Source organism: Mesoplodon densirostris, chromosome 3, assembly GCF_025265405.1.
Source record: "Mesoplodon densirostris isolate mMesDen1 chromosome 3, mMesDen1 primary haplotype, whole genome shotgun sequence".
Classification (NCBI taxonomy): domain Eukaryota; kingdom Metazoa; phylum Chordata; class Mammalia; order Artiodactyla; family Ziphiidae; genus Mesoplodon; species Mesoplodon densirostris.
The window spans coordinates 165,717,771-165,743,709 of record NC_082663.1 but is presented as its reverse complement, the minus strand read 5'-3'; the positions used below and the strand labels follow the sequence as shown (position 1 = coordinate 165,743,709).

General features: G+C 38.5%; 2 protein-coding genes across 2 annotated transcripts; one reads left to right on the top strand and one right to left on the bottom strand.

The window, feature by feature from the left end:
• Positions 1-241: 241 nt before the first annotated feature.
• RARS1 (arginyl-tRNA synthetase 1) lies at positions 242-24,402 on the top strand. The gene is made up of 15 exons (XM_060094958.1): positions 242-326; positions 1,648-1,782; positions 4,900-5,088; positions 6,011-6,119; positions 6,811-6,911; positions 7,340-7,461; positions 8,412-8,532; positions 9,971-10,100; positions 11,080-11,184; positions 15,713-15,891; positions 16,251-16,360; positions 18,856-18,961; positions 22,776-22,948; positions 23,090-23,337; positions 24,176-24,402. The coding sequence occupies exons 1-15, from the start codon at positions 282-284 to the stop codon at positions 24,283-24,285; spliced, it is 1,983 nt and encodes a 660-aa protein (XP_059950941.1). The 5' UTR covers positions 242-281; the 3' UTR covers positions 24,286-24,402.
• LOC132485939 (Y-box-binding protein 1-like) lies at positions 13,810-15,008 on the bottom strand. The gene has a single exon (XM_060092565.1). The coding sequence runs from the start codon at positions 14,991-14,993 to the stop codon at positions 14,034-14,036; it is 960 nt and encodes a 319-aa protein (XP_059948548.1). The 5' UTR covers positions 14,994-15,008; the 3' UTR covers positions 13,810-14,033.
• Positions 24,403-25,939: the final 1,537 nt, after the last annotated feature.

Here is a 25,939-nt window from a genome sequence, read left to right as displayed (position 1 = left end):
AAGTCAGTCGAGCAAAGAGCAGCTCTGGTCCGATTCCCCTCAAATCCTTTGCCCTCGTCCCAACATCAGAATCTAAAGGCTGCAGCCCTCCCAATCCTGGCAGAAAATTCCCGCGGGTTCTCCCCGCAGTGTCTCCTGGATTTCACCAGGGGGCAGCAGAGGCGACACCCACGAGCCGGCTGGGCGGGGCCGGGAAGGGCAGAGGGAGAGGGGTTCCGCTTCCGGGAGGGGCTTGCCGCTTCCGCTTCCGGCGGCTTGGTGGGTAAGGCGCTGACGAGAGGATGGACGGCTTGGTTGCTCATTGCTCCGCGCGGCTGCTGCAGCAGGTGGGACCGCGTGGGTCCGGTGGGAAGGTTTGGAAGGGAGGTGCCGGGGCCTGGCTCCCGCCTGGGCAGCGATGAGACGACGGCAGCGAGGCGGGGACCGGCCTGCGCTGCCTCGGAAGCTAATGCCCTCCCAGGAACGCTCTCCCAGAGGTGGGAGAGGAAGAACCCGTGGTTTCCAGGCCCGGGTGACGGTGACGTTTAGCGAGGTGGAGGTCCCCCTCTCTCTGACTTCCCCAAGCCAGCGTGTCCGCGGGGGGGTTGCTGGAGCCTGGCGTGTTGAATACAGCCTCGAGCAGTACTCGTCTTTTCCCGAACACGCGCGCGCTCTCGGTGGAAGCGCGGGACCCGGCAGAGGGGCCCTGGGTCCTGTTTGCAGCTCAGCCACCGTTCTCGCCGTGCTGCTGATCAAGAGGAATCCTGAAAAGCCCGTGCAGTGGTTCATTATCAAGCAGGAGTTTGCTCTCTCGCCCTCAGTATTCGTGGGGGGGGAAGAACTGTCATAGTTTGTCAAAAAGTGACAGTTCCCTTACCCTCTAGGCCCAGGTGGGGAGGGGTGGGAGGGGTGATGGGAAAGTAAGTTACGCAGTGTCATCTCATCACGGGAACTGCCTTATGCTAAATCCCTCACAACAGTACAAGTTGGTCAGGTAGATTGGCTCGTTCTTTACCGCTCTCCTCGCATGGTCTTTGTCCGTGTGGGGCCGTAAGTATCCTCTCGCTGGGTTGTGATAAGAATAATGGAGATAATTTCTGAAAAGTGTTAGCTCAGTGCCCGGAACATAATGTATGCTCATTTATGGCAGTGTTTTCGGCTGTAGTTATGTCCAGGTAGACAATCTGACAGTTAAAGTGAGGGCGTGTCTCCCCTCGTAATGCAGTTAGGTTGGAGGCTTGATTTTCTTTTGACTGGACACGTCTTTAGTTGGAGGAGAACATCTAGTCTAGGACCTACGACCCTGGAAACAAAGAGAGGAAAAAACAGGGAAATCCTTTTGTCTCAGAAAAGGCTGAAGGGATGGCACTTGAGCCAAAAAAAAACAAGCGCTCTGAAGCTTATCCCCTTGCATGCTTAACACTCCTGTTTCTCCCCGCCAACACACATGCTTCATTTTTTCTTATCAAGGATAATATCCTAATGTGATCAAAAACCTCAAGGAAGAAACATCACAGCTTATCCAAAGGAAACTCCTTCATTCCCATCACCTCTGCCACACCCAGGTGGAGAGGAGGGGAAAGGAGGAAGTTAGCCTGGGGTACAATTCATCACGTCGTGGGAGTCATCAGTCATGACGGACTGAACAAAGTGGCTTTTCTTTCCTAGGAGAAAGAGATTACGTTTCTGACTGCTGAAATTGATCGGTTGAAAAACTGCAGTTGTTCAGAAGCTTCTTCAAATTTGGAACAGTTGCGGGAAGAAAATTTAAAATTAAAGTATCGGCTGAATATCCTTCAAAAGGTGAGTACTCTGGGTTCTGGTTTCATTCTACAATTTAAATTATTGTGTCTTTTTTTAAAATCCTTGTTATCGAAGATTCTGAAAGCATGCCCTGAGGAATTTGGAAAAGGGAGTGAAGAAACCCTGTCCTTTCTCCCTGCATGAGACAAGTTAGGACTAAGTTGTTGGTGCAGATAATGGAGCAATTGCTCTTGTCCTTCTAGGGCCCTTTGAAATGTTTCATCATACTAAGTGTTTGGCCAGCTTAATTTTACATAATTGCTTCTATCAAATGGAAATACTTTTAAATACACCCACAGCCCTTCTCTGCTTTAAGTTGGTTATTGTACAGTTTTACTTTCGTATTTTACAACGTCATATATATATATTTTTTTCCACTTAGTATTTCAGAATATTTTTTTCCATGAAGCTTGTGTTGTACTGGTTATTTAATGACTTCATGATCGAACAGTGTTTATAAGTTTTGTCAACATAGTGAGCTTGCTTCAGTTGGGGTTTTAATTTCTTGGCTTGCGTTTCAGGTCTGCTGATGACACATCCTAGAGGATGACTTCACTCCTATAATTGTTCTCCTGTGTGTGTACTACTTTCAACCAGGCTGTACTGGCATTATACCTTTTTTCCAAAGCTTACCCCATTTATTCATCTTAGACTCTGCCTGCCCCACTCCCATGAAGTCTTTTTATTACCTACTGTGATCTCTTCTGCTTAAAATAGCTTTAAGTCTTCTAAAATCATAAAATTCCTTTTCCATGGAATTGCCCCCAAAATATCTCACCTTTCTGATTACCTCATTCATTCTGCACTTATTTCTACTCATTTCCCTGTTATATTTATTTCAATTCAGAGGTATTGTTAAATGCCTAATATGTGCTAGAGTCTAGGAGGGAAAAGATACAAAAGGAAGTACAATGTATTCTAATACACATTTTCATAATGGGAACCGGCTCTAACTGTAAATAGGAGAATTCTGTCAGTGTAATGTGGAAGGCGCATTGGTTCTTTCATAGATACTTTGCCCTACTGAGTAACAGCACTGAATGCAAGGTACGCAACAGAGAACAGCAAGCCACAGAAGAATAAATAGTGTGGGATGCCCATTCTCCCTACCCTCTTCCTCTGGCTCACTTTGGCCACATGCTCTGAGTTAGAAACACGTGTTGGATGGTTGTCTCAGAGGCATTTTTGACCTTGTTTTCATTAACTCAACAGCCTCAACTCTTCCTTATACCCCCTCCCACTGAGCTGTGTTCCCCCGCCCCAAGATTAAGTCTTATATTTACTTAGTACTTATTAGAATTACAGGTACGTTCTTCACCAGTGACAATGTTAATATTGCTATGTGATGGTGCTCTTATTACAAAATCACAGATTTTGAGTAGTCTGCTTCTGATGCTAATTTTCTCAAAAGCTCTGTGGTTTTAGGAGTTTTTTTTTTTGTTGTTGTTGTTGTTTGCATAATGTGAGGTGTTTCAGGATGCTTATATTGAGTTATAGCAAAGGTGTTTGTACCGTATGTAATATTTCTTAACCTCATGGAACTTACCATTTTGGGGGAGAAAAGACTTGCACATATGAAACAGGTTGCGGAAAAGTATTTAATTATAGTCAAGTACTTAATTGCATGGTGTAGAAATTAAGTACAATGGATTCATATATATACACACAAAAACATACACACATCCATACATATATACTGATATTCCCAGCCTTTAAAAATAGATTGAGATTTATCTACAATTGGTTTTGGGTCTTAGGATCATATCTAAATAAGTTTAGTATTGTGTAGGCCAAAAAGTTTGTTTGGGTTTTTCCGTTAAGATGTTAGAGAGAAACCCGAATGAACTTTTTGGCCAACCCAATATTTGTTATTGGAAATCTTTAGATTGTGAAAAGCATATCTCCACTTTTTTGAGTGTGTCATCACAGGGGAGTCAATTATTGACTAACTAAAAATTTAAATCAGTATTTTAGTGAGTTTAAAGAATATAATTTCTTCCATATGGTAGAGAGGGTGACGAGGAAGCATAGAACTTGAAATGCTCCATTCCAGCAGGACTGACCATGAATCCTGACTTTGCCACTTGCCCTTGTTATCTCTGGCCAGTTACTTAATCTTTAGCCCACAAGGAAATGATGATAGTAGTCACAAACCGAATTTTTGTTATGGAGATGAAGTAAAATAATGCACATAAATAAATAAAGCACTTGACTCAGTTTTTGAGACTCAAGTTACTCAGTAGTACTCAGTTCAGTACCACTCGAATAATAGTTTTCATTATTGTTGCCATTCATATTGCACATCATTGGCATTTTGACTGATGTAAAGTTGTGATTACTTTGTAGCAGCATTTTCATTTGTATTCCGTTATGAGCATATGTGTTCAGTCACCAGTCATCTTGACCTGCTACATGGCAGGTACAATGCTAGGTGCCAGGGATAGAGCCATAAATAGGACACTTTCTTTGCGATCAGAAGTCTGGTGATACAGATAATTTGGAGGAGGTATGAAAAGTGCAATAATAGAGGTAATTAATTAATTCTACACCATCTTAAATGAGTATATTCCACTTCAGAGAAAGTGAGACATAGGAGATAGTAGTCCAACACGGGACTAGCAGGAAGACAAAAAACAACCTGTTATTCTGATATATTAATATTACCCAGCAGTATTTTTCATCTGTTTCATTTCATGCCTTGAAGGGGTCAACATTTTAATGGAGAGAGTGTATTTTTTTATTTCTTTTGTCCATAGAGCTTTCAGTTCCGTCATTTGATAAGAAGTTATTTAGGATTTATTTTGTATTATTTTCTCAGTGCTTTAGGGAAGCTGAGAAAATCCAATCAGCCCCTTACTCTCTGTTGCTGATTTCTGTTCTGATAAAATAACGGTAGAAAGAAAGTACTCAGGACATTTTTACATGTATGTCTTAGATGCTGTGGGATAGACTTGTCCTATTAATGTTTCTCAGCATATCCTAGGTATGAGAGCATTACACTATCAGTGTATATCACCTTTCAGTTCTTCTGAAGACATTTCAAGGTTTTGCAGAATATTTGGGAAAATTTTATATGACAATTTAGAATTTATTGACATTTTCATTCTTTTCTTACAGAGTCTTCAAGCAGAAAGGAGCAAACCAACTAAAAATATGCTTAACATCAATAGTTGCCTACAAGAGGTCTTTGGTTGTGCCATTAAGGCTGCCTATCCAGATTTGGAAAATCCTCCACTGATAGTGACACCAAGTCAACAGCCCAAGTTTGGGGACTATCAGTGTAATAGTGCTATGGGTATCTCTCAGGTGATTATATTATTATAAAGCATTCCTGGTGATTTGATTTTCTTAAGCATTATAATTATCATTACCATTTCCATAAATAATAGCACATTGTATCCTCGGGAAAACATTTTCCACAGTTCTGAAAAACTTGAAAAAAGGGAATTATGTTTTTAATTTTTAAAAAGCACTAATTTGAATATTTAAATTATATATATATATATATATATATATATATATATATATTCTCTATATATATTCTCAGTGTTTAAGGGTAATAGTTGGTATTGTTTTGGCACTTCCCTCCTTTTGTGTCCAGGATGGCTTTGTGTTATTGTTGAGGGATTAAAAGTTAGCTGTCTGGAACCAGCATTCCCATCAAATATTTGATGGAGATGTGTCTTGAGGTGGGCTTGTGTATTTCATATTCAGTCAGAGGAGTTCCCTATTTTTAATAGCTACATTGTCTAATGTGTTAGTAGTTTATTGCCCCTGGTTTGGGACTTTTTGCTTTCTTTTCATTGCTGAATAGAAAGGCTTCATCTAAAGAGACCAGATTTTTTTTCTAGATAATTTTTATGTGTCTATGCTGGAGTTAAGTTTATAAGGGTGCTATTTATTACTCAACTCTGAATATTTGCAAATTAGGAATGTAAATATCCTGGAAACGGGCATTATAACTAAAGACTTTAGAAGTCTTCATTAAAAAGTTCTAGATAGTTTTGGCAACTCATTTTCAAATGGAGGTCCTGTGGTTTTGGCACTTTTTTATTCCTCTGGCACTTTGATGTCTGATGCTTTAATCAATCCCTTTACAAGGTCATTGGTCTCTGCTTTTCTGCCTTTTGATGGGTCTTATGTCAAATGCATCTGATGCTTTGTCAGTTGTGCATTTCCTAGTACCTTGCTGAAACCTGTTGTGTAATGAATCATTTACGTTTTATAGATGCTCAAAACCAAGGAACAGAAAGTTAATCCAAGGGAAATTGCTGGAAACATTATCAAACACCTCCCAGACAATGAATATATTGAAAAAGTTGAAATTGCTGGTCCTGGTATGTCATAATGTTATCTTTCTTAAGTAGTTGTATTGATTGCTGAGTCCTTTAGAAATAAGAAAACTTTTTTTAGCCGTGCCACGCGGCTTGTAGGATTTTTACCAATAGTTTCCCGACCGAGGGATTGAACCCAGGCCCACAGAATTGAAAGTGCCGAGTCTCAACCACTGGCCCGCCAGGGAATTCCCAAGAAAACCATTTTAAATATAAAAATAGGGTTATAACTTGTATACTGAACACGATGATGAAAGCACCTTAGACTGAGAGTAGGAAACTAGTTTTAAACTAGACTTAGCCACCCTGGTCTTGGATGAGTTAACTTTATCTCCCTCTGGCTTAGTTTTTCATCAGCAAAAAGGAGGTAGATCATGGCAGGTATTCTGTACGAAAGAATCATCTCTTTTCGGTTAAGAGGTAAATAAATCATTTGCTGAGAGTGAAGGGGCCCTGAATTAAGTAAGAAGCTTTCAGGAGAGTGGTGAAGGTTTGAAATAGATGCTGAAACAGGGAACTTACAGGAGCGCTCAAGCCAAGGCCCCAAGTGGTGTTGGAAGCCTGAAACGTTTTGCCAGAACCAGACTAAGGCTCTGGAGCCAGCATAAGTGAAATTGAGAAAGGCTTTGGGGGTGAGCAATCCTCAAGTTTGGAGGCTCTCTGATTTTTTTTTCTCTTCTCTATTGTTCTTTAGGTTTTATTAATGTCCACTTAAGAAAGGACTTTGTATCACAACAGTTGACCAACCTCTTGGTGAATGGTGTTAAACTACCTGCTATTGGAGAGAACAAAAAGGTATATGTACAATTGTTGATTGATATAATAATACATTAGAATTGTGTTAGTTGTAACTAGGAATGGCTTTTACTTCTTATACTGAGATTTAATCATTAATATTTTGAGATTATGAACATAGCTGTGAAGTAACTTTTCCCCTGGCTCTTGATTGCTATGTGATTTTTTTCTTTCATTCCGTAAAGCATTTGAGGTAGCCAACCGATATTTATGAGTTATCTCTGAAATAGAGAATAGAATTTGTTTAAACAAATTTGATTATTTTTCAGTTAATAATGGACAGGTTTCATCAGAAAACCTAACACAATTGAATTACAATGCAAGCTACTGTTTAAGTCTTAAGTTTATTATTAAATGTTATTAATGAATGTGCTAGCAGAATAAAATGTTTATACCCCTTTAAAAAAAATCTTTATTATTTATCCTAGGTTGTAGTTGACTTTTCCTCTCCCAACATAGCTAAAGAGATGCATGTAGGCCATCTCAGGTCAACGATCATAGGAGAGAGCATGTGCCGCCTCTTTGAGTTTGCAGGATATAACGTGCTGCGGTATGTACTCTTGGCTTTCTTTGGAGATTTCTATAGACAAGGGAAAATGTCACTTGAGAAAGAATCTTTGACTAAATCAGTGATTCATCAGTGTGATTCTGCTTCATAATCACCCATTAGGCTTTTAAATTATGTCCTTGGCCCCTCCTCTGGACTAACAGCTTTTAAGACTTGGGGTAAGGGGCGGAACCAAACAAAAAGCTCCTCCATTTGTTCCACAAATATTTCTTGATTGCCTCGCGTATACTAGGGGTATATATTCTAGTGAGAGAGGTAAGCAAGAAACAGATTGTGCTGGGCCTTGTAGGCCATGGTAGGAAATTGGGATTTTATTAAGTGCAGTGAGAAGTTATTGGAAAGTCTTAGTTAGTAGGGCATGTAATCTAATTAGAGAGTACTCTGGTTTCTGTGAAGAAGCTAGGCAACTAAGGGAGAAACTATAGTAATGAATTAGAAGGCTGTTTTAATAATCCAGTTAAGAGATGATCTGGTGGTTTGAGATTAGATGAAAGCCGTGAGGAATGAGAAGTGGTTGGATTGACATATTTTGAAGAATTTTGTCCATTGACATTTGGGAACCACTAACTACACTAAGATAATTAGTTGAAAAGTTAAATTTTCATAAAATTGTGGTAATGACCAACATTGGCCCAGCTGCCATTGTCCCAGTTAACTACACAATAAACAGATCACAGTCCATTGATAGGAACTTCATTCAGCAAATCCTAGAGGCCTGCTGTTTGCATCCTCCATTCCTGGGTATGCAATGCTAAACATAACAGACCTGGTCTTTGCCTCTCAGACCAGTTAAGGAAACTCCTCCATAAAAAGATATTACTAAATGTAATGTACTGGCACTTAATGTTAGTGGTTCCTAATGGAATATAATTCCTCTAATATAACCATGTTTATCATTTTAAAGTGATTTTATGTTCTGTTTTTGGTATTAGATTAAACCATGTAGGAGATTGGGGAACCCAGTTTGGCATGCTCATTGCTCACCTGCAAGACAGATTTCCGGATTACCTAACAGTTTCACCTCCCATTGGGGATCTTCAGGCTTTTTATAAGGTTTGATTTCATTTATTGTTCTATTATTTGTGTGTTTATCATTTAGCACAATTATTTGTTTTCCTTAGGGAGTTTAAAATGGTATTTGAAGCTACTATGTTATAACAGTTGCTAAACTCTCTGTTCCTTAACACATCATGTTTGCTTTTTTTATTGGTGTATGTTAAAAATTTAATTCTACCACATTACCCATTCTTAAGTGAATTTAGGAGTTTGTTAGTCAAAATACATTTTAATATTTAAAAATTTCTGATGCCGTAGTTATCGTCTTCATTTTATATATTTTGAAAGCATTGTTAAGTATATATAAACAGTTTTTTAAAGACAGTTTACCATAAACCATAATTTTAAATCAATTAGTGTGACTCCTTTACTTATCCATATATAAACATTCAAACATTTATTATATCATTTGTGGTTATAATATCATTTTTGTATTCTGCCTGTTAAACATTTTATCAAACTCTTTCATGTTACTTTATAACAGCACATTATTTTGGATTTGTGGACCAAAGTTTATTTCACTCCCTATTGTTGGATTTTCTTCCCCCATTTTGGGGGAGCTTAAACTTCATACTGTAGGTCTTTTTCCTTTTTAAAATTGTTTCCTTATGATAGACAGTATCCCAAGAATAGGATTACTGCATTAAAATGTAAACGTTTGTGGGTTTTTTGAAGTTATTTTTGTCTTTTGGTATGTATTTTCTAATGAAAAAATTGAAAATAAACTGTTCACTGATATCAGATGGATGAAATAACTTATAATCTCTTGGGATTCTGTGTACTGAATATAATGAGGCAAATCTATTAATGCAATAAAATGTTTTTAATACATTGCTAAATTTTAAAACCAAGGTAAAAGAAAAGCCATATATTTCCAGGTTTTTTTAAACACATAGATCTGTAATTATAAAGAAATGTCTAGAATTTCCATCAAAATGTTATTGCTGGTCAGTTTGGGGTAGGATTAACAATAATTTTTTTTTTTTTTTTTTTAGTAAGCATGTGTTGCTTTCAAAATAGATATAAAAATAATGAAAGCAATTTTATTTTTAATTACAAAAAGAATTGCTCATCCAGAATGGAAAATAGAGCCCAGAAAATTCCTCCTCATCTGTTAGCTATTCATTATTACTCTCCTGGAACATAGCATTGGTGTGAATTGGAAAGGTAGAGGTAGCACTGTGGTGAGAATTTTATATTTTTAAGAAAAATTATTTCAGAGGACATAATAGGGTTTTATTGACGCATTCATTTGTAACAATACTCTTTGTTGAGATAGAGCACTTGTTCTGATGTTCTAAATTTTTACTTCCTCACTCTAGTCTATTTGTGGGGTTTGTCTAGGTCTTTTTTTGAGAAATGTACAAATTTTTTATCTAGAAATATGGGGGTCACTCTTTACAAACCTAACCTTTTTTTTTTTTTTTAAACACAGGAATCCAAGAAGAGATTTGATACCGAGGAGGAATTTAAGAAGAGAGCATACCAGTGTGTTGTTTTGCTCCAGAGTAAAAATCCAGACATCATAAAAGCTTGGAAGCTTATCTGTGATGTCTCCCGCCAAGGTGAGTTTCTGGGCTTTGTTCATTCATCTAACAGATACTATTGCATATAGTTTCTTGAGTATTGGAAATTGACCTTGAATGACATGTTAAATTTTCAAGGACTAGCAAATAGATTATTTTTCTTAAGTATTTTCTGAAGTTGTTGAAACTACAAAGAAAGTTTATAAAGACAGGCAGGTGCAAAATTTAACTTCCTCAGAAGTAGGAAAAATTAGTTAGGAAAGAAAGTAGAAAAGAAAAAGATGCTATTCATAGTAGCATCCAAGGCTATAAAAATAGTTAGGAATAAGTCTATCCAAGAATGCGTAGGGCTAAAATGAAGGGAAATACACAAAAGGATGGAATAGAATGTTTGGATAGAGTGTCATGCAGAATCCCCTAGTTCTCCACATTCATTTGTGGTTTTAAGACAATTTTAACATAATCTGGAAGGTCACTTTGAGGAATAAATGAACAAGAATAGCCAGTAGATCTTTGGAAAAGGCTGATGGCTGTTTTGCCACGCTAGGCAGTAAAATGTTTTGTGCTACTATAGGTTATCTTGTGTCACTAATGCGTGGCTAGACAAACAGATAAATGGTACAAATCAGAAAAAAACTATATAAGAAAATTCAGTAAACAGTTGATCTCCAGATAGGAAAGGCTTCTTTTTCTCTTCTCACTTATATTTTCTAAGAGTAAATTTTTTAAAAATTACAGTAGGTATTTGTTCCTTGCAGGAACAAAATAAATGTAGACAGGAAAAAAGGAAATACATTATCTGTATTCCTGCCCACTATTAATAATTTTGATGTGTATCTTGCTATATTCTTTCCAAATTTTCAAAGTGGCAGTATGTATGTAATGCTCTGTTTCATACATTTTCATGTAATTAATTTCCTTCCAAATGCTTCAATTAAATAATTTCTTTTAAGGTAAGATGCATGTTTCCTATTTGTTTAAATTTTACATTTTCTTTATTTGGTAACTTTTTCCCTAGAGTTTAATAAAATCTATGAGGCATTGGACATCTCTTTAATAGAGAGGGGAGAATCCTTCTATCAAGATAGGATGAATGATATTGTGAAGGAGTTTGAAGATAGAGGTGAGTTTTTTTTTTTTTTAACTTTATTGTACAAATTTTCAAACATAGGCAAAAGCAGAGGGAATATTATAGTGATCCCCAACTCCACGCACTTGTTACCCAACTTAATTATGAATGCAGGCCAATCTTACTATGTCTATACCTTCCTATATACACTGCTTATATCATATAATTTCATGTATAACTGCTTTGGTTTGTCTCTGAAACAACAGGCCCTTCATCCCACCCCAAAACCACAATACCATTATTATTCCATGACAGTTAATAATTCCTTAATATTAAATAGTGAGTCAAGAGTTCAAATTTCCCAAGTTGATTCATAATCTTTTTTAATCATGAGTATTTTTTTCAGTGTCTGCACATTTGTTTACTATAAATTCTGTAGGTCATGGGTTTCCCTCCGTTAGCCCCATCCTTTTTTCTCATTTATTTGAAGAACTAGGCTGTTTGTCTTACAGAGATTCCCATATGGTGTTATGTAACAATTCCTCTATCTGTATTTTCTAAAGAGGTTTGATTAAATTCTGATTTGTGTTTTTCTTTTCTTCCCTTTTTTGTTTTGTCTTGTTTATTTGCAAGAATGCCAATTTTTGGTTGGCTCTCTTATTATGATGTTAAGATGAATTAGTGGGTTCAGATGTTGTCAGCCTGATCTATCCTTTAATTTCCCCATTAGACTTTCCCCTAGAGGTTTTAGCAGCTGTTGATTGTCATGACTTTGTTCTATTATTTCATTAGAGATTGGAAAACGGTGGCATTCTGTCATTCCTTTGTTTGTTACCTGGAATTCTCATGTGCAGAACTTTGTCACATAATGATTTTGGTTATCCTGAGGTACAATTCATAGAAGACAAACAGTATAAATTCTTGGTCCTTTATTTTTCTTTATCAATTTTCAGAATAATAAGTTAATTTCTTAATATCTTCCAGATGTGACAACTGGGTTGTTTTTAGCATTATTGTAAATTAGGTTTAATATCTTTTATGTTTTTCGACGATTTGCCTTAGATCTGGGTTCAGCCAATCTGGTATCTGCAAGGAAACTTGGTTCCTTGAATAAGAAATGGTATTTGTTAGTCACATTATGGAGCCTAGGGACCATACTTTTAAGATAATGAATTTTTTAAAAAAATTTGGGGCTTCCCTGGTGGCTCAGTGGTTGGGGGTCCGCCTGCCGGTGCAGGGGACACGGGTTCGTGCCCCGGTCCGGGAGGATCCCACATGCCGCGGAGCGGCTGGGCCCGTGAGCCATGGCCGCCGAGCCTGCGCGTCCGGAGCCTGTGCTCCACAACGGGAGAGGCCACAACAGTGAGAAGCCCGCGTATCGCAAAAAAATAAAAATAAATAAATAAATAAAAATAAAAAAAAATTTAGTTGATTTACAATGTTGTGTTAATTTCTGTTGTACAGCAAAGTGATTCAGTTATATATATATATATATATATATGTAAATACATATTTTTCGTATTCTTTTCCATTATGGTTTATCACAGGATGTTGACTATAGTTCCCTGTGCTGTGCAGTAGGACCTTGTTTACCCATTCTATATGTAATAGCTTGCATCTGCTAACCCCACACTCCCACTCCCTCCCTCCCCCACCTTGGCAACCACAAGTCTGTTCTCTGTGAGTCTGTTTCCTTCCTGTAGATAGGTTCATTTGTGTCATATTTTAGATTCCACATATAAGTGATATTATATGATATTTGTCTTTCTCTGTCTGACTTACTTCACTTAGTATGATAATCTCTAGGTCCATCCATGTTGCTGCAAATGGCATTATTTCATTCTTGCTTATGGCTGAGTAATATTCCATTGTGTATATGTACCACATCTTCTTCATCCATTCATCTGTTGATGGACATTTAGGTCGTTTCCACGTCTTGGCTATTATGAATAGTGCTGCTGTGAAGATAGGGGTGCGTGCATCTTTTCGAATTATAGTTTTGTCCAGATATATGCCCAGGAGTGAGATTGCTGGATCATATGGCAACTCTAGTTTTAGTTTATTGGGGAACCTCCATACTGTTTTCCATAGTGGCTGCACCAATTTACATTCCCACCAGAAGTGTAAGAAGGTTCTCTTTTCTCTACCCTCTCTAGCATATTTTATTTGTACACTTAAGATAATGAAATTTTAATAATGAGAAAAGCACAGAGAAGTTAGTAACTTCCCGGAGTTACATAGCTAATAAGTAATAAGTCTGAGATTCAAGCCTGGGCAGTCTGGCTTCAGAGTTTGTTTTTAACCAGCATTTTATAGTGCCTTCACCTTACCAAGCATCAGTTTCCTAAAGTGTAAAAAAAAAAAACAGTAATAACAGTATTTACTGCAGAGAGTTATTGTGAAGGTTGAATTTAAGACTTAGTATAGTATTTAGCACACAGTAAGTAGCATACACTCAAAGATAGCTGTTTTTTTGGTTTTTGTTTTTTTATTATTTAAGACCTTTATTAACAGGTGCTTGCAGTTTGTTGACTTTTTTGAAAAAATCAAGCTGTAAACTTTTATTACAAATTAAAAGTGAGGTTCTTAAAAATCTCAACTTGACCAGATATGAAACAATTTAAAAACCTTTAAAGGTGTATTGAGAAAAACCAGGCTTTTAAATTTTTTTTAAAAAACACATTTGTCATGACCAAAAAGAGACGTCTTTAGGTAAAAATAATAAAAACCCCATGCTGCATAGATAATGCAGATAGTTCTAGTTATCTGGTCAACAGGCAAAAAGCAAGCACTTAAGGTCTTCAGCTCCAATCTTTTGTTCATTTCTTATTGCTGGAATTTCGTACTCATTTCTTCTTGTTGGATGACTAAACCGGATGATGGTAGAGATGGTAAGCCGGCATTTACTCAGCCCCGCCCTGCTCAGCCTCGGGAGCGGACGAATTCTCAGCTGGTGGATCGGCTGCTTTTGTCTCTTTGCCATCTTGTGGTTTAGGGTTTTCTGGGCGTCTGCGTCGGTAATTGAAGTTGCGGCAGTACCGACGTTGAGGTGGCTGCTGACCTTGGGTCTCATCTCCTTGATTTTCCTTATCTTCTTCATTGCCATCCTCTCTGGGCTGTCTTTGGCGAGGAGGGCCCCTGCGGAATTGTGGTCTATAACCCCGATACATATTCTGTCTCACTGGTCTACCTTGTTCTCCTGCACCCTGGTTGTCAGCACCCTCCATCACTTCTCCCTGCACCGGAGGGTTGGAATACTGTGCTCGACGCCCATAGGGTCTCCGAATGTAGTAAGGTGGGTACCTTCGCCTGCGGTAGGGCCGGCACTGTTGGGCCTGGCCTTCAGGAGCACTCTCCGATCCCTCATTCTTTTCCCCACTCTCACTCTTCTGGTAACTGCGTGGAGGACCCCTGCGACGTGGATAGCGTCTATAATCGTTACGGTCTGCTGCATATTTACTGCCTTGTACTGGAACTCCACCAGGGCCTGTAACATTTGCTGCCTCCACACCCTTTTCTTCTTCAACAACATCAGACTCCACAGTCTCCCCATCTCCTACACTGCGAAGGCACTTCCTGGGGTTATTCTTCTTTATGGCAGTCTGGTGTACAAATACATCTTCCTTGGTGTCATTCCTGTTGATGAAGCCATATCCGTTTCTTACATTGAACCATTTTACTGTTCCCAAAACCTTCGTTGCGATGATGTTCTTGTCCCCGCCGGCAGGCGCAGCCGATGTGAGGCCTCCCAGGCTGCCACCCCCTGCGCCGCTGCCCGTCGTGCCAGGCTTGGTGTCGGCAGCGCTGAGGGCGGGGGGGGGGGGGGCGGGGGGCGGCTGCTGGGTCTCGGCCTCGCTGCTCATGGTTGCGGTGATGGTGACTGGGGCCAGCTGCGGCTCCTCCCGGGACGTGATGGTAACTAGGCTGGCGGCGGCAGTGGGGCTGCACAGGGCTATCTGGGGTCCGCTCTCCGGGGTCCGCTCTCTGCTCCCGCTACCGATGGAACTCTAGATAGCTGTTTTTTCCATCACGTACTCTCCTGTCCCTTCTTGCATCCAAGAATTTTGTCTTTTTCATCATGAGTGTATGAACATGATTTTATTTTTACTTTTCACTAATCATTCCAAATGCTAAATCCTGCCATGTTTGTTTCCTGAACTCTGTTGCAGTTTTAACTTTAAAACTGTAAATGAATGAATACATTTTAAGAGGTAATGATAAAAATTGCATCCTCCTCCCAGATGAAGTCTGTGACTCCAGCTTGAAAACAAAGCACAGATTTCCGTGTTTGTGTCTGCTGAGCAGGTGGGCTCCAGTGGGATGCTCTGTGAAGAGTTTGGGAGTCAAGTGTAGTGTTAGTCCAGAAAACTGCCAGGATATCTCACCTGTGCCCTGAACACACCCTGGGTGCCCAGACCACCTTGACAATAACCATTTTCCAAGGCTCATACTAGGTCACATTGAGGAAAAAAATTCTGTGATTTTTTTTTTGAGCTCTCTAATAAATATCCTATAATGGCTAAGCATTTACAGTCCTTTAAGATTCTTTTAACATTATTAATAAAGTTTTTTTTTCTTCTAGGATTTGTGCAAGTGGATGATGGCAGAAAGATAGTGTTTGTTCCAGGATGTTCCATACCATTAACCATAGTAAAATCAGATGGAGGTTATACCTATGATACATCTGACCTGGCTGCTATTAAACAAAGACTGTTTGAGGAAAAAGCAGATATGATCATCTATGTGGTAGACAATGGACAAGTAAGTGAGTTTGAAGATTTGTATATGTTTACATTGTCCGATTGGTGAGACATTTGGCCCTATAAGACCCTATAAATTTCCCTACAAAAATTCAGAAAAGTAATTTAAGGGAAAGAACAGGGTTTGGATTTGACCAAACTTGTACACTTCTCAGCTTTCCTGCTTGTCTCTGTAAAGTGAAAGGGTGTTCCTTTTCTCACGTATAAGGAATAAAGAAGAGCTTTTACAACTTTACTTGCCTTACAAGATGTGTGAGTGATTTGAATTTTACAAATTTTTATTCCTAAGCAGAAGAGCTTTAAGTCATTTTTTTAATTAGAAAGTTTAGCAAGTAACTTTCTCTTCCTATTTCTTTGTAGTCTTTACACTTCCAGACAATATTTGGTGGTGCTCAGATGATTGGTTGGTATGACCCTGAAGTAACTCGAGTGTCTCACGCTGGATTTGGTGTGGTGCTGGGGGAAGACAAGTAAGTCTGGAAAATCTGAAGGTGGAAATGACACACCTGACCCCCAGATTTATTTGAAAGAGGCTGTATTTCATTTGATACCATAGTCTACGTGTGCTGTAGTGGTGTACGCAGCTCAGATGTTTTGTACCTATGTCTTATCACTGCCAGAGAATGTAGCCTTTTAGGGAGAATTTAGAGAAATTTTTAACGTCTTACATTTAATATTGTCTTAGGATCACTTAGCTATTTAATCACCGTATCATTTTAGATTTGGTGACATGGCCTAAACACTACCATCACATAAAAGTGGGTGATGTTTCTAAAAACTATGTGAGCTAGCTCAAGATGCTTAACAAGCCAGTGTACAAAAGCCCTAATTCAGCATGTAAAAGGCAGGCTAGGGGTGTCAGGGTATCTATTTTAGATACAAGATTATATGGAGACCAAATACCTTAGATGAGACATTTAATTGTAACATATGACTCTTCTGTATAGCTGCGCTTTTCTGTTAATTAGAAGACACTGGGTCCTTACTGTGGTTTTCATGGTCCTAAGAAAGAGCTGAAAAACTAACCCACGTGTTAGTATTGCTTTATAGTATCTTAGTTTCCTAACTATTGGGTTTTGTTTGTTTGTTTTGCGGTACACGGGCCTCTCACTGTTGTGGCCTCTCCCGTTGCGGAGCCTGTGGAGCACAGGCTCCGGACGTGCAGGCTCAGCGGCCATGGCTCACAGGCCTAGCTGCTCCACGGCGTGTGGGATCCTCCCGGACTGGGGCATGCACCCACGTCCCCTGCATTGGCAGGCGGACTGTCAACCACTGCGCCACCAGGGAAGCCCTTGACTAACATTTAGATGATTATTCCTACAGTTAGGAGAAAATTAACACATTTACCTTTTATGTTTGATATTTATCACCATTTATATATTGGCATTTAATTTGTTTATCATGTAATGGCTAAGGGATTTTTTACTTCTTTTTTTGGTTGTTGTTTTATATTTCTGCATTTGGTATCATGTAATTATGGTGTCCTACACCATAAAAAAGAAAAATAATATCAGTGATAGTTAGCCAGTAGCAGCCTACCATATTTTAAATATTGACATTAAAATGCTCAGATTCTGCCATCTATTTTTTAGTGAATTTTTCTGTTTTAAGGCTTTATACAATAAATAACTTACCATTTTATTTGATCATCTTCCTGTTTATTGAGCACCTCGTTGGCTGGGTGCTCCACAGTGTGTACATGAAGATAACATAAAACATGGCCTCCTTCCTGAAGAAGAAGCCTGTCTCTAAAGCAGAGCAGTTCCCTTTGGAGCCTGTTAAAATACACATGCCAGGCCCTACCAGGAGAGTTACTGACTTACTAGGTCTACAGTGGATATTAGGCATCTGTTTTCAAAAGCTCTTTTGGTATTCAGGTATGCATCCCTCTTATTAGAACCACTGGTCAGAGGAGTAGACCAACACAAAAAAACAAAAATTCAAGGCAGGTGCAGGTAGGGAATAATGGGAAAGACCAGTTATTGCAAAGTGAAGACATTAAGGAAGGCTTTCTTAGCATTTTGGCTAGGCTTTATGATACCATTTCATCACACAGAAGGTCTGGAAGTTGTTGGAACACTCAAGGAGGGGAGGGGATGGTATAAGGAAAGCTATGGAAGTATTTAATGTATTTTTGGAATAATAAAGGAGTTTTAATTCTGTAATGAAGGGCAAGGTGATCCTTTTTAAGGCAGCACTGAACATATAACTTTAACAGGAAGTATCAAAATTTCTTGGGCAGACTTTGTGTTAGATAGAAAAACATGCTTCCTTTGTACCATTATTGGGATTGAAGGATTTTTTTAACTTAAAAAAAAAAAGAAAGAGACAGACATCATATACTTGGATGTCTTGCAAACTTCTTCTTAATAGGTAAAATCCAATTTTCATGAAATGCTTTTTAATAGTGCAGTTACCCAGGGCAGTGCTTATCAGTACTTTTGCCCCATCCACAGAGATTCTGATTTCAGTGAGTATGAATGGGGCCCTGGCATCCAGTTCTAAAGTTCTCAGGCTGATTCCGATATGCTTCTAGGGTTGGTTACCACTGGACAGGTGGAATTACTATTCAGAGAAATGCAAGTAAGATTCCAGTTAAAAATTTGCTTATTTCCCAAGCAATTCTAGAAGCAAAAGTGTAATTAATTAATAATTTTCTAAGAATGTAAAACAACTGAGCCAAACTTTGTGTTCAGAAAAATGAATTAACGGATGTCTTCTTTTTTTCTGTTTTAGCGAATGTATTAAAGGTGAACATGTAGAGAATGCTATTAGGAGCCTAAAGCACAGAATGCTTGGAGTTGAGGGTTAATAGATCAGAGACACTTGACTGTATCTGCTTTCTTTTGGCATCCTCCCTGGTTGTCAGCTGAATAAGGCAGTGTCAAACCTTAATTTTCAAAGATTTCTAAGTTGGAAGGTCTGCTTCAAAATCTGTTTAACTGGGACATTTAAATTTTATCAGGAAGAAGTTTAAAACACGATCAGGTGAAACAGTGCGCCTCATAGACCTTCTGGAAGAAGGACTAAAACGCTCCATGGACAAATTGAAGGAAAAAGAAAGAGACAAGGTAATCCAAAGACTTATTTGTGTATTGTGTATCATGCATTGTGTTGTGGTTTTTTATTTTTGTCTTTATTGAGAGAACTGGGAAGGATTATAAGGAGTCAGTCCACTTTTGACAGGCTTATATTACTCAGATTCTATTGCACAATTTGCTTCTTGAATTGTTGAGTATTTATTGTGAAAATACAGCTCTTGGCTATTACAAAAGGCCATGGCCTTTTCCGCCTTTGTTAATGCGGCATAGAATCTCTGCTTCTTATTGGCAGTTCACCTGTCACTGCTTTGAACCAGTGATGGGAGAATATTGAAGACTGAGACGGTCTGACTGAAGAGCCTACATTAGAGTGTACATCTGCTGAGCTCCTTTGTCTGGGAGCATTTGTAGAATGATCATAGCAGTAAACACCTACCACTCGCGACCACTGACGAGCCATCAGCGTAGGAAACATGATGGGCTTTCATAGCACCCTTAGAAAGGACTATGGTTGGATCTGTGTGGAGTTTGGAGGAACTGCATCAAAGCAGAAAAAAAAAGCATCAAAAAAAATTTAAGGTGGGAATAACAGAGGTCAAGGATTGAGATTCAAAGAGTCTTAGGTCTTTTACTCTCCTGCAAGTCAAGTGGTATTTTGGAATGAACATAATTACTATAAACAGGAGAATAAAATGACAGAAAGAGACACAGAATAGGAAGAAATGTAGACATCAAAGAGCCAAACCAAAAAAAGGTTCTTTGAGGACACACTCTCTTGTTTGGTTTGGGTAGATCACTGATAATCCAGAGAGCATGAAGGCAGGCTGTAAGGCTACATTCTTCCCATCTGTTGCCTTTCCATTGTTAGCAAAATGAAATGTAAAATACTTCTTTTCTCTATTTCCAGTAGGTGGTTGTCAGGTATACCCAGTTGGTATCTCCAGAATGGTTTTGCCTTTTAGTTCTGGCCTAGGCACAAGTGGCACAATCAGATGAAAAATGGAAAACTTAGTCACCTAATCGATTTGTTTAGTCTGCATGATAGCAAAAACTGCTTTGACTCTTTCATTTATTTGGCCATTTCAGCTAGTATTTTTTGATTTGCATACAGTAAAATGTAAAGCCTGATGAATTTTTACACACACATATGTATGGATATGATCACACCAACCAGTCAAGTTATATTTCCATCACCCCAGAAAGTTTGTCACCATAGATCACTTTTGTTTATTTGAGGACTTGAATGAAATCATAACTTGTGTTCTGTTTTCCAGGTGTATCAGTAGTTCATTTCTTTTTATTGCTAGATAATAGTATGTATGTATTTATGACTGCCTTGGGTCTTCATTGCTGCTCTCAGGCTTTCTCTAGTTGTGGCGAGCAGGAGCTACTCTTCGTTGCTGTGTGCAGTGGCTTCTCTTGTTGCGGAGCACGGGCTCTAGGCGCACAAGCTTCAGTAGTTGTGGCACACGGGCTCAGGAGTTGTGGCTCGCAGGCTCTAGAGCACAGGCTCAGTAGTTGTGGTGCACAGGTTTAGTTGCTCCGTGGCATGTGGGATCTTCCCGGACCAGGGCTCAAACCTGTGTCCCCTGCATTGGTGGGTGGATTCTTAACCACTGTGCCGCCAGGGAAGTCCCTAGATAATAGTATTATGTTTCTTCTGTTGATGGACATTAGGGTTGTTTCTGTTTGTTGACTATTACAAATAAGAAGCTAATTTCAGCATTGCTGTTCAAGCCACTCTATGGGTACATGCACTTTTTCTCTTGGATGTATATCTAGGAATGGCATTGATGGGTTGTAGGGTGGGCTTATGCTTAACTTTATTAAAAATTGTGCCAAGGAGAGAGTTATAACCGTTGTACACTCTCACCACTAATATGTGATTGTTCCAGTTGCCCCATATCTTCCACTATAACTTTTTGTGAGTCTTTTATTTTAGCTTTCCTGGTGAATGTGTATTAGTATCTCACTATGGTGAGATAAAATTTGCATTTCTGTGATGAGTAATTGATGTTGACTATTGCTTATTGGACATCTGGGTGTCTTTTGTGAAGGGTCTGTTCGAGTCTTTTGTATAGTGTTTGTTTTAGACCATCTATTCATTTATATTTATCCACATATTTACCCTTTCCTGTGAACTTTATTCCTCCCGGCAGTTTTTTTTATTGCCTAGGTTTGGTTTGGAGAGGGAGTTAGGGAGTTTCCTTCTTTCCTTTGTACTTATCTTGCTTGGGAGTTGCTGAGCTTCCTGTGGGTTGGGTTCCTCATCAGTTTAGGAAAATTCTCAGCCATATTTCTTCAAATATTGCATCTTTGCCCCGTTCTATTCTGGAATTCTAAGTACATGTATTATATTAGAACTTTTGACGGTCTCCCAAAGTGTCTTTCACTTTCTTTTCACTTTTCTTCTCTCCGTGCTTTATTTTGAATATTTTTCTACTTCAGATATTTTGCTGTTCTGTATTCCAAATGTCTATTGAAATTTTGCTTTTCATCCAATTTTGTCTCTCGTCTAATTATTTGAATACCTTAATCATAGTTTTCTTTTTAGCTTTTCATTTTGAAATTTTTCTTTTAGCTTTTCATTTTGAAATAATTTCAGACATACCAAAAATTGTAAAATAGTACAAAGAATTCCCATATTAGCTTCCCCAAACATTAACATCTTACAGCCATAGTATGATTATCAAAATCAGGAAATTAACATTGCTGCAATACAATTCACTAATCTGCGGACCTTAGTCAAGTTTTGCCATTTGTCTCACAGATGTCCTTTTTCTAGTCCAAGGTCATATGTTGCATTTAGTTTTCATGTCTCCTTATTCTTTTTTAATCTGGGCAGTTCCTTGCTCTTTCTTTGACTTTCATGATCTTGACACTTACGAAGGGTCAGGTTTTTTGTGGAATGTCCCTCAGCTGGATTTATCTGGTATTTCCTCATGATTAAATTCCAGTTATGCAGTCTTGGGAAGATAGGAGTTCTTCTCACTTTTTTATTTCAGGAGGCACATGATGTTGATATTTCTTATGATTATTAATATTAATTTTGATCACTTTGTTAAGGTGATACTATCAGTTTTCTCCACTGTAAAGTTACTATTTTTCTTCTTTGTAGCTGATAAGTATTCTTTAAACAATTCCAGACTTTAAAGTTGCTGTTCACTTGTTTTTGTTGTTTCTATTGTCTTCTTTCTCCCTCCCCCTACCTCACCTCTTGGTTTTTAGTCATTTTATCTGACATTGTGGATGAAAAATTATAATGGTTCTAAATAATATCATCTTCCTAGTTAGGTTTTCTGGCCGACAGATAGCATACCAGCTGGTTGTCTTAATGGTGTCCTTGTGTTGATGCTCTCTGGTGACTTCAAATGGTTGTTTCATATAATTTATTCAGATTTTAAGTAGTTGATTTTGCTGGAAGGGTTAGTCTGCTTCAAGCTACTGCATCATGTCCAGAACAGAAATCCTTACTTACTTACTTGTGACCTAATAATGCTTCAGAATCTATGACCAAATTTAGCAAAACAATATTAGATCTCCAGTTCTTGACACCCTATTTTAATTCCAGTTAATTACCTGACCCTAATTTTTGTTTTTATTTTACTATACTTGTTTCCTGTAAGCTACCTCAGAATCTTTGGTGGAACGAAGTGGATATAAACTAATAATTGGTGCTTTCAGTTTCTTATTTACTGAGTAACATATTCAAGCGGACACTTCATAATTTACAAATCAAGTTTCTATTAAAGTTTACTGATTAAAAAGCACCATTAGATGCTCCTTACGCCCATCTTTTGTCTATGAGACAGGATTATGAACTATTTTTTTCTTTTTCCAAAAGGTCTTAACCACAGAGGAATTGAAGGCTGCTCAGACATCTGTTGCTTATGGCTGTATCAAATATGCTGATCTTTCCCATAACCGGTTGAATGACTATATCTTCTCCTTTGACAAAATGCTGGATGACAGAGGAAATACAGCAGCTTACTTGTTGTATGCCTTCACTAGAATCAGGTAATTGTGGGTACAACATTGTTTTATTTTGAATCAAATGATGATCATTTCTAGTTTATATCAGTCACTTCTTATTACATGTTTCAATGGAGAAGAATGTACTTAACAAAGGGGAATGATGGCCGTTACCTGATTTTTCAGGTCGATTGCACGTCTGGCCAGTATTGATGAAGAAATGCTCCAGAAAGCTGCTCGAGAGACCAAGATCATTTTGGACCATGAGAAGGAATGGAAACTAGGCCGGTGCATTTTGCGGTTCCCTGAGGTTCTGCAGAAGATTTTAGATGACTTATTTCTCCACACTCTCTGTGATTATATCTATGAGCTGGCAACTACTTTCACAGAATTCTATGATAGCTGCTACTGTGTGGAGAAAGATCGGCAAACTGGTGAGTGGTTCATCCAATAGTCATTTTGGGGATTGGCCACCAACAAGGCATTTATTTGAGTTGGATGTAGGTGGTTTTCAATTTGTTTGATTTATGGAAACCACCTCCCCCCCATTTTTCCCCCAGTTACACATTAATCCATATCATATACACAAGACAAAATTGAGCTCACTCTAATAAAAGCATAAACGGAATTCTTCCCATTCCCAAACTGACTAGTTTCCCCACCCTCAGGCACATGGGATGGAACCATAAGACTCTAAAGAAAAACAATTGGAAGGCCACTAGGAATAGGACATTTCCAACAAAAGCAGTGTGACTGAGGGTCCCAGAATGAATCTCTGGGATTCTTGATAACGAAAACTACCCTTGGGGGAAAAAAATGATACCTTTTGTAGGCTTTTTGCTCTACCCTGTTACATAGTTAATGAAGTAGACTGAATTAATACGTTGCATGGCAAGTAGGCATTTCTGAGAGTCAGGCCTGAGAACTAAAACTTCATTAGGAAAAGAATCTCACCATTATGGTGTTAAAGTTTATAGTTAATTCAGACCATGAGGCCTAGGAAAGAACTCTAAAAAGAAAGATAAAATTACAGTCTAATCAATGCAGGCCTTGTATCTCTTTTATCATCAGTTGAAAACAGATTTCTTGAACAGAACACTTTTATTTCTTAGATTGTTTCCCCTTATAGTTTAAGGTAAAGGTGATTCTAATTAAAGCCCCAAAACATCTATGGGTTGGGCTATTCACTTCTCAGTAAAATCCAGAAGTAACATAGATTGTTTAATAGTGATTTGTAAAAAGAAAATTTACTGTCTTTTTCTATGTTCTCAGGAGAAGTATTGAAGGTGAACATGTGGCGTATGCTGCTATGTGAAGCAGTAGCTGCTGTCATGGCCAAGGGGTTTGATATCCTGGGAATAAAGCCTGTCCAAAGAATGTAATCCTCCTTAGGTTTGAACACTGTGTGTTTTTACCAAAGTGGCCATTAGCATTGTTTGCTTTTTTACAATCAATCAATCATGTGGATACAAAAACAAGTAAAAGAAATTTGTCAGCTATCTACAGAACATGTGGTTCTTTATCTCTCACAACTAGGCTTCTGAAAAGAAAAATACTTTCACTGATTTTAATTAAATAAGGAATCCCATTTATTGAGCCCTACTATAGTCCCCAAGAACACAACCTTCATTACCATTTATTCTGGAAAAACAAATGCTTAATATACATGAATGGTATTGCACCATGCTGTTTCCAAGGGTCTCCAAGCTCAAAGGAGCCTTAGATATGATCTTAATGAATTATGACAATAACTACCATTTACGACTGGTATGCACAGAGCCCATGTCCACAGAATAAAGGATAAATTGAGAATAAATATCTAACTAAAGAGAACAGCAATGAGAAGACAAATTATTAAAAAGAAGCCAAGTAGAAGTTTTGGAGTTGAAAAGTGTAACTGAAATGAAAGATTTGCTAGAGGGGCCCAACAGCAGATTTGAGCAGATAGATGAAAGAACTTAAAAGATAGGCCAAGTTGAAATTATACAGTCTGAGAAAGAATTATATTAATGCTTAGAATGAAATTTTTAAAAAATGAACAGAGCCTAAGGGATGACCTATGGACACCATCAAAAGTACCAACATATGTATAATGGGAGTCCCAGATGAGAGAAAGAAGCATAAAATATTTGAAGAAATAATGGCTAAAAATTTCTCAGATTTGGTGAAAAATGTTAATCTACATATAGAAGAAGCTAAATGAACTCCAAATGGGATAAACTAAGAGAGATCCTTTTTGAAATACGTAATCAAACTGTTGAAAGACAGACAAATTGGAAATCTTGAAAGCAACAAGAGAGAAGCTACTCAAATCACATGCAAGGGATCCTCAACAGCAGCGGTCCCCAATTTCAGCAACAATTTTTCCACAGACGGGGGTGGAGGGTAATGGTTCAGGCGGTAATGCGAGTGATGGGGAGCAGTAGGTGAAGCTTTGCTCGCTTGCCAGCTGCTCACCTCCTGCCGTGTGGCCCGGTTCCTAACGTTCAGTTATTTCGCCTTCATCAGTTGTCTGTGTCACTGAATGAGAACCGCTAAGGAATGAAAGAGTTTAAACCCTTTACTTCGGACACTCTCAGCCTGTCTGCATCCCTCTGATTCAACCACCAAGGGAGGAGGGAGGCGTCCCGGGGCTGCTGCTCCTCACTGACACCCACCCTGTCTAGCACGCTTTTGGTCACCAGGATTTTACCAGGTTGGTTCTTTTTAATTCTCAACATTTGGGGTAGAGGTGGACGGTATGAAGCCCCGATTTCCCGTTGTGTTTGTAGACAATTTCAACTGAAGCGATCAGAAACTAGGACTAAAACTTCCTATAAATGAGAAAATTCCCCCAAAGAAGCACTTTAAAGATATCTCTGAGAAAAGTTAGGGAGCAGAAGTCACTGAGTGATATAAACCCACACACACACAAACACACACTCAAAAAGCAAAAGAAAATGCAATAATTAAGTGCCAGTCTTCTCCTTGGTCCACAGCCCAGTGGTCGGGGACGCCTCTTAGTAGGATTGACAACTACAGAAAACATAGGAAGTG

Coding starts and splice junctions, on each gene's coding strand:
- RARS1 (XM_060094958.1), top strand. CDS start 282: ATGGACGGCTTGGTTGCTCATTGCTCCGCGCGGCTGCTGCAGCAG. Junction 6,912..7,339: donor CTATTGGAGAGAACAAAAAG/GTATATGTACAA, acceptor TATTTATCCTAG/GTTGTAGTTGACTTTTCCTC. Junction 22,949..23,089: donor TATGCCTTCACTAGAATCAG/GTAATTGTGGGT, acceptor CTGATTTTTCAG/GTCGATTGCACGTCTGGCCA.
- LOC132485939 (XM_060092565.1), bottom strand. CDS start 14,993: ATGAGCAGCGAGGCCGAGACCCAGCAGCCGCCCCCCGCCCCCCCCCCC.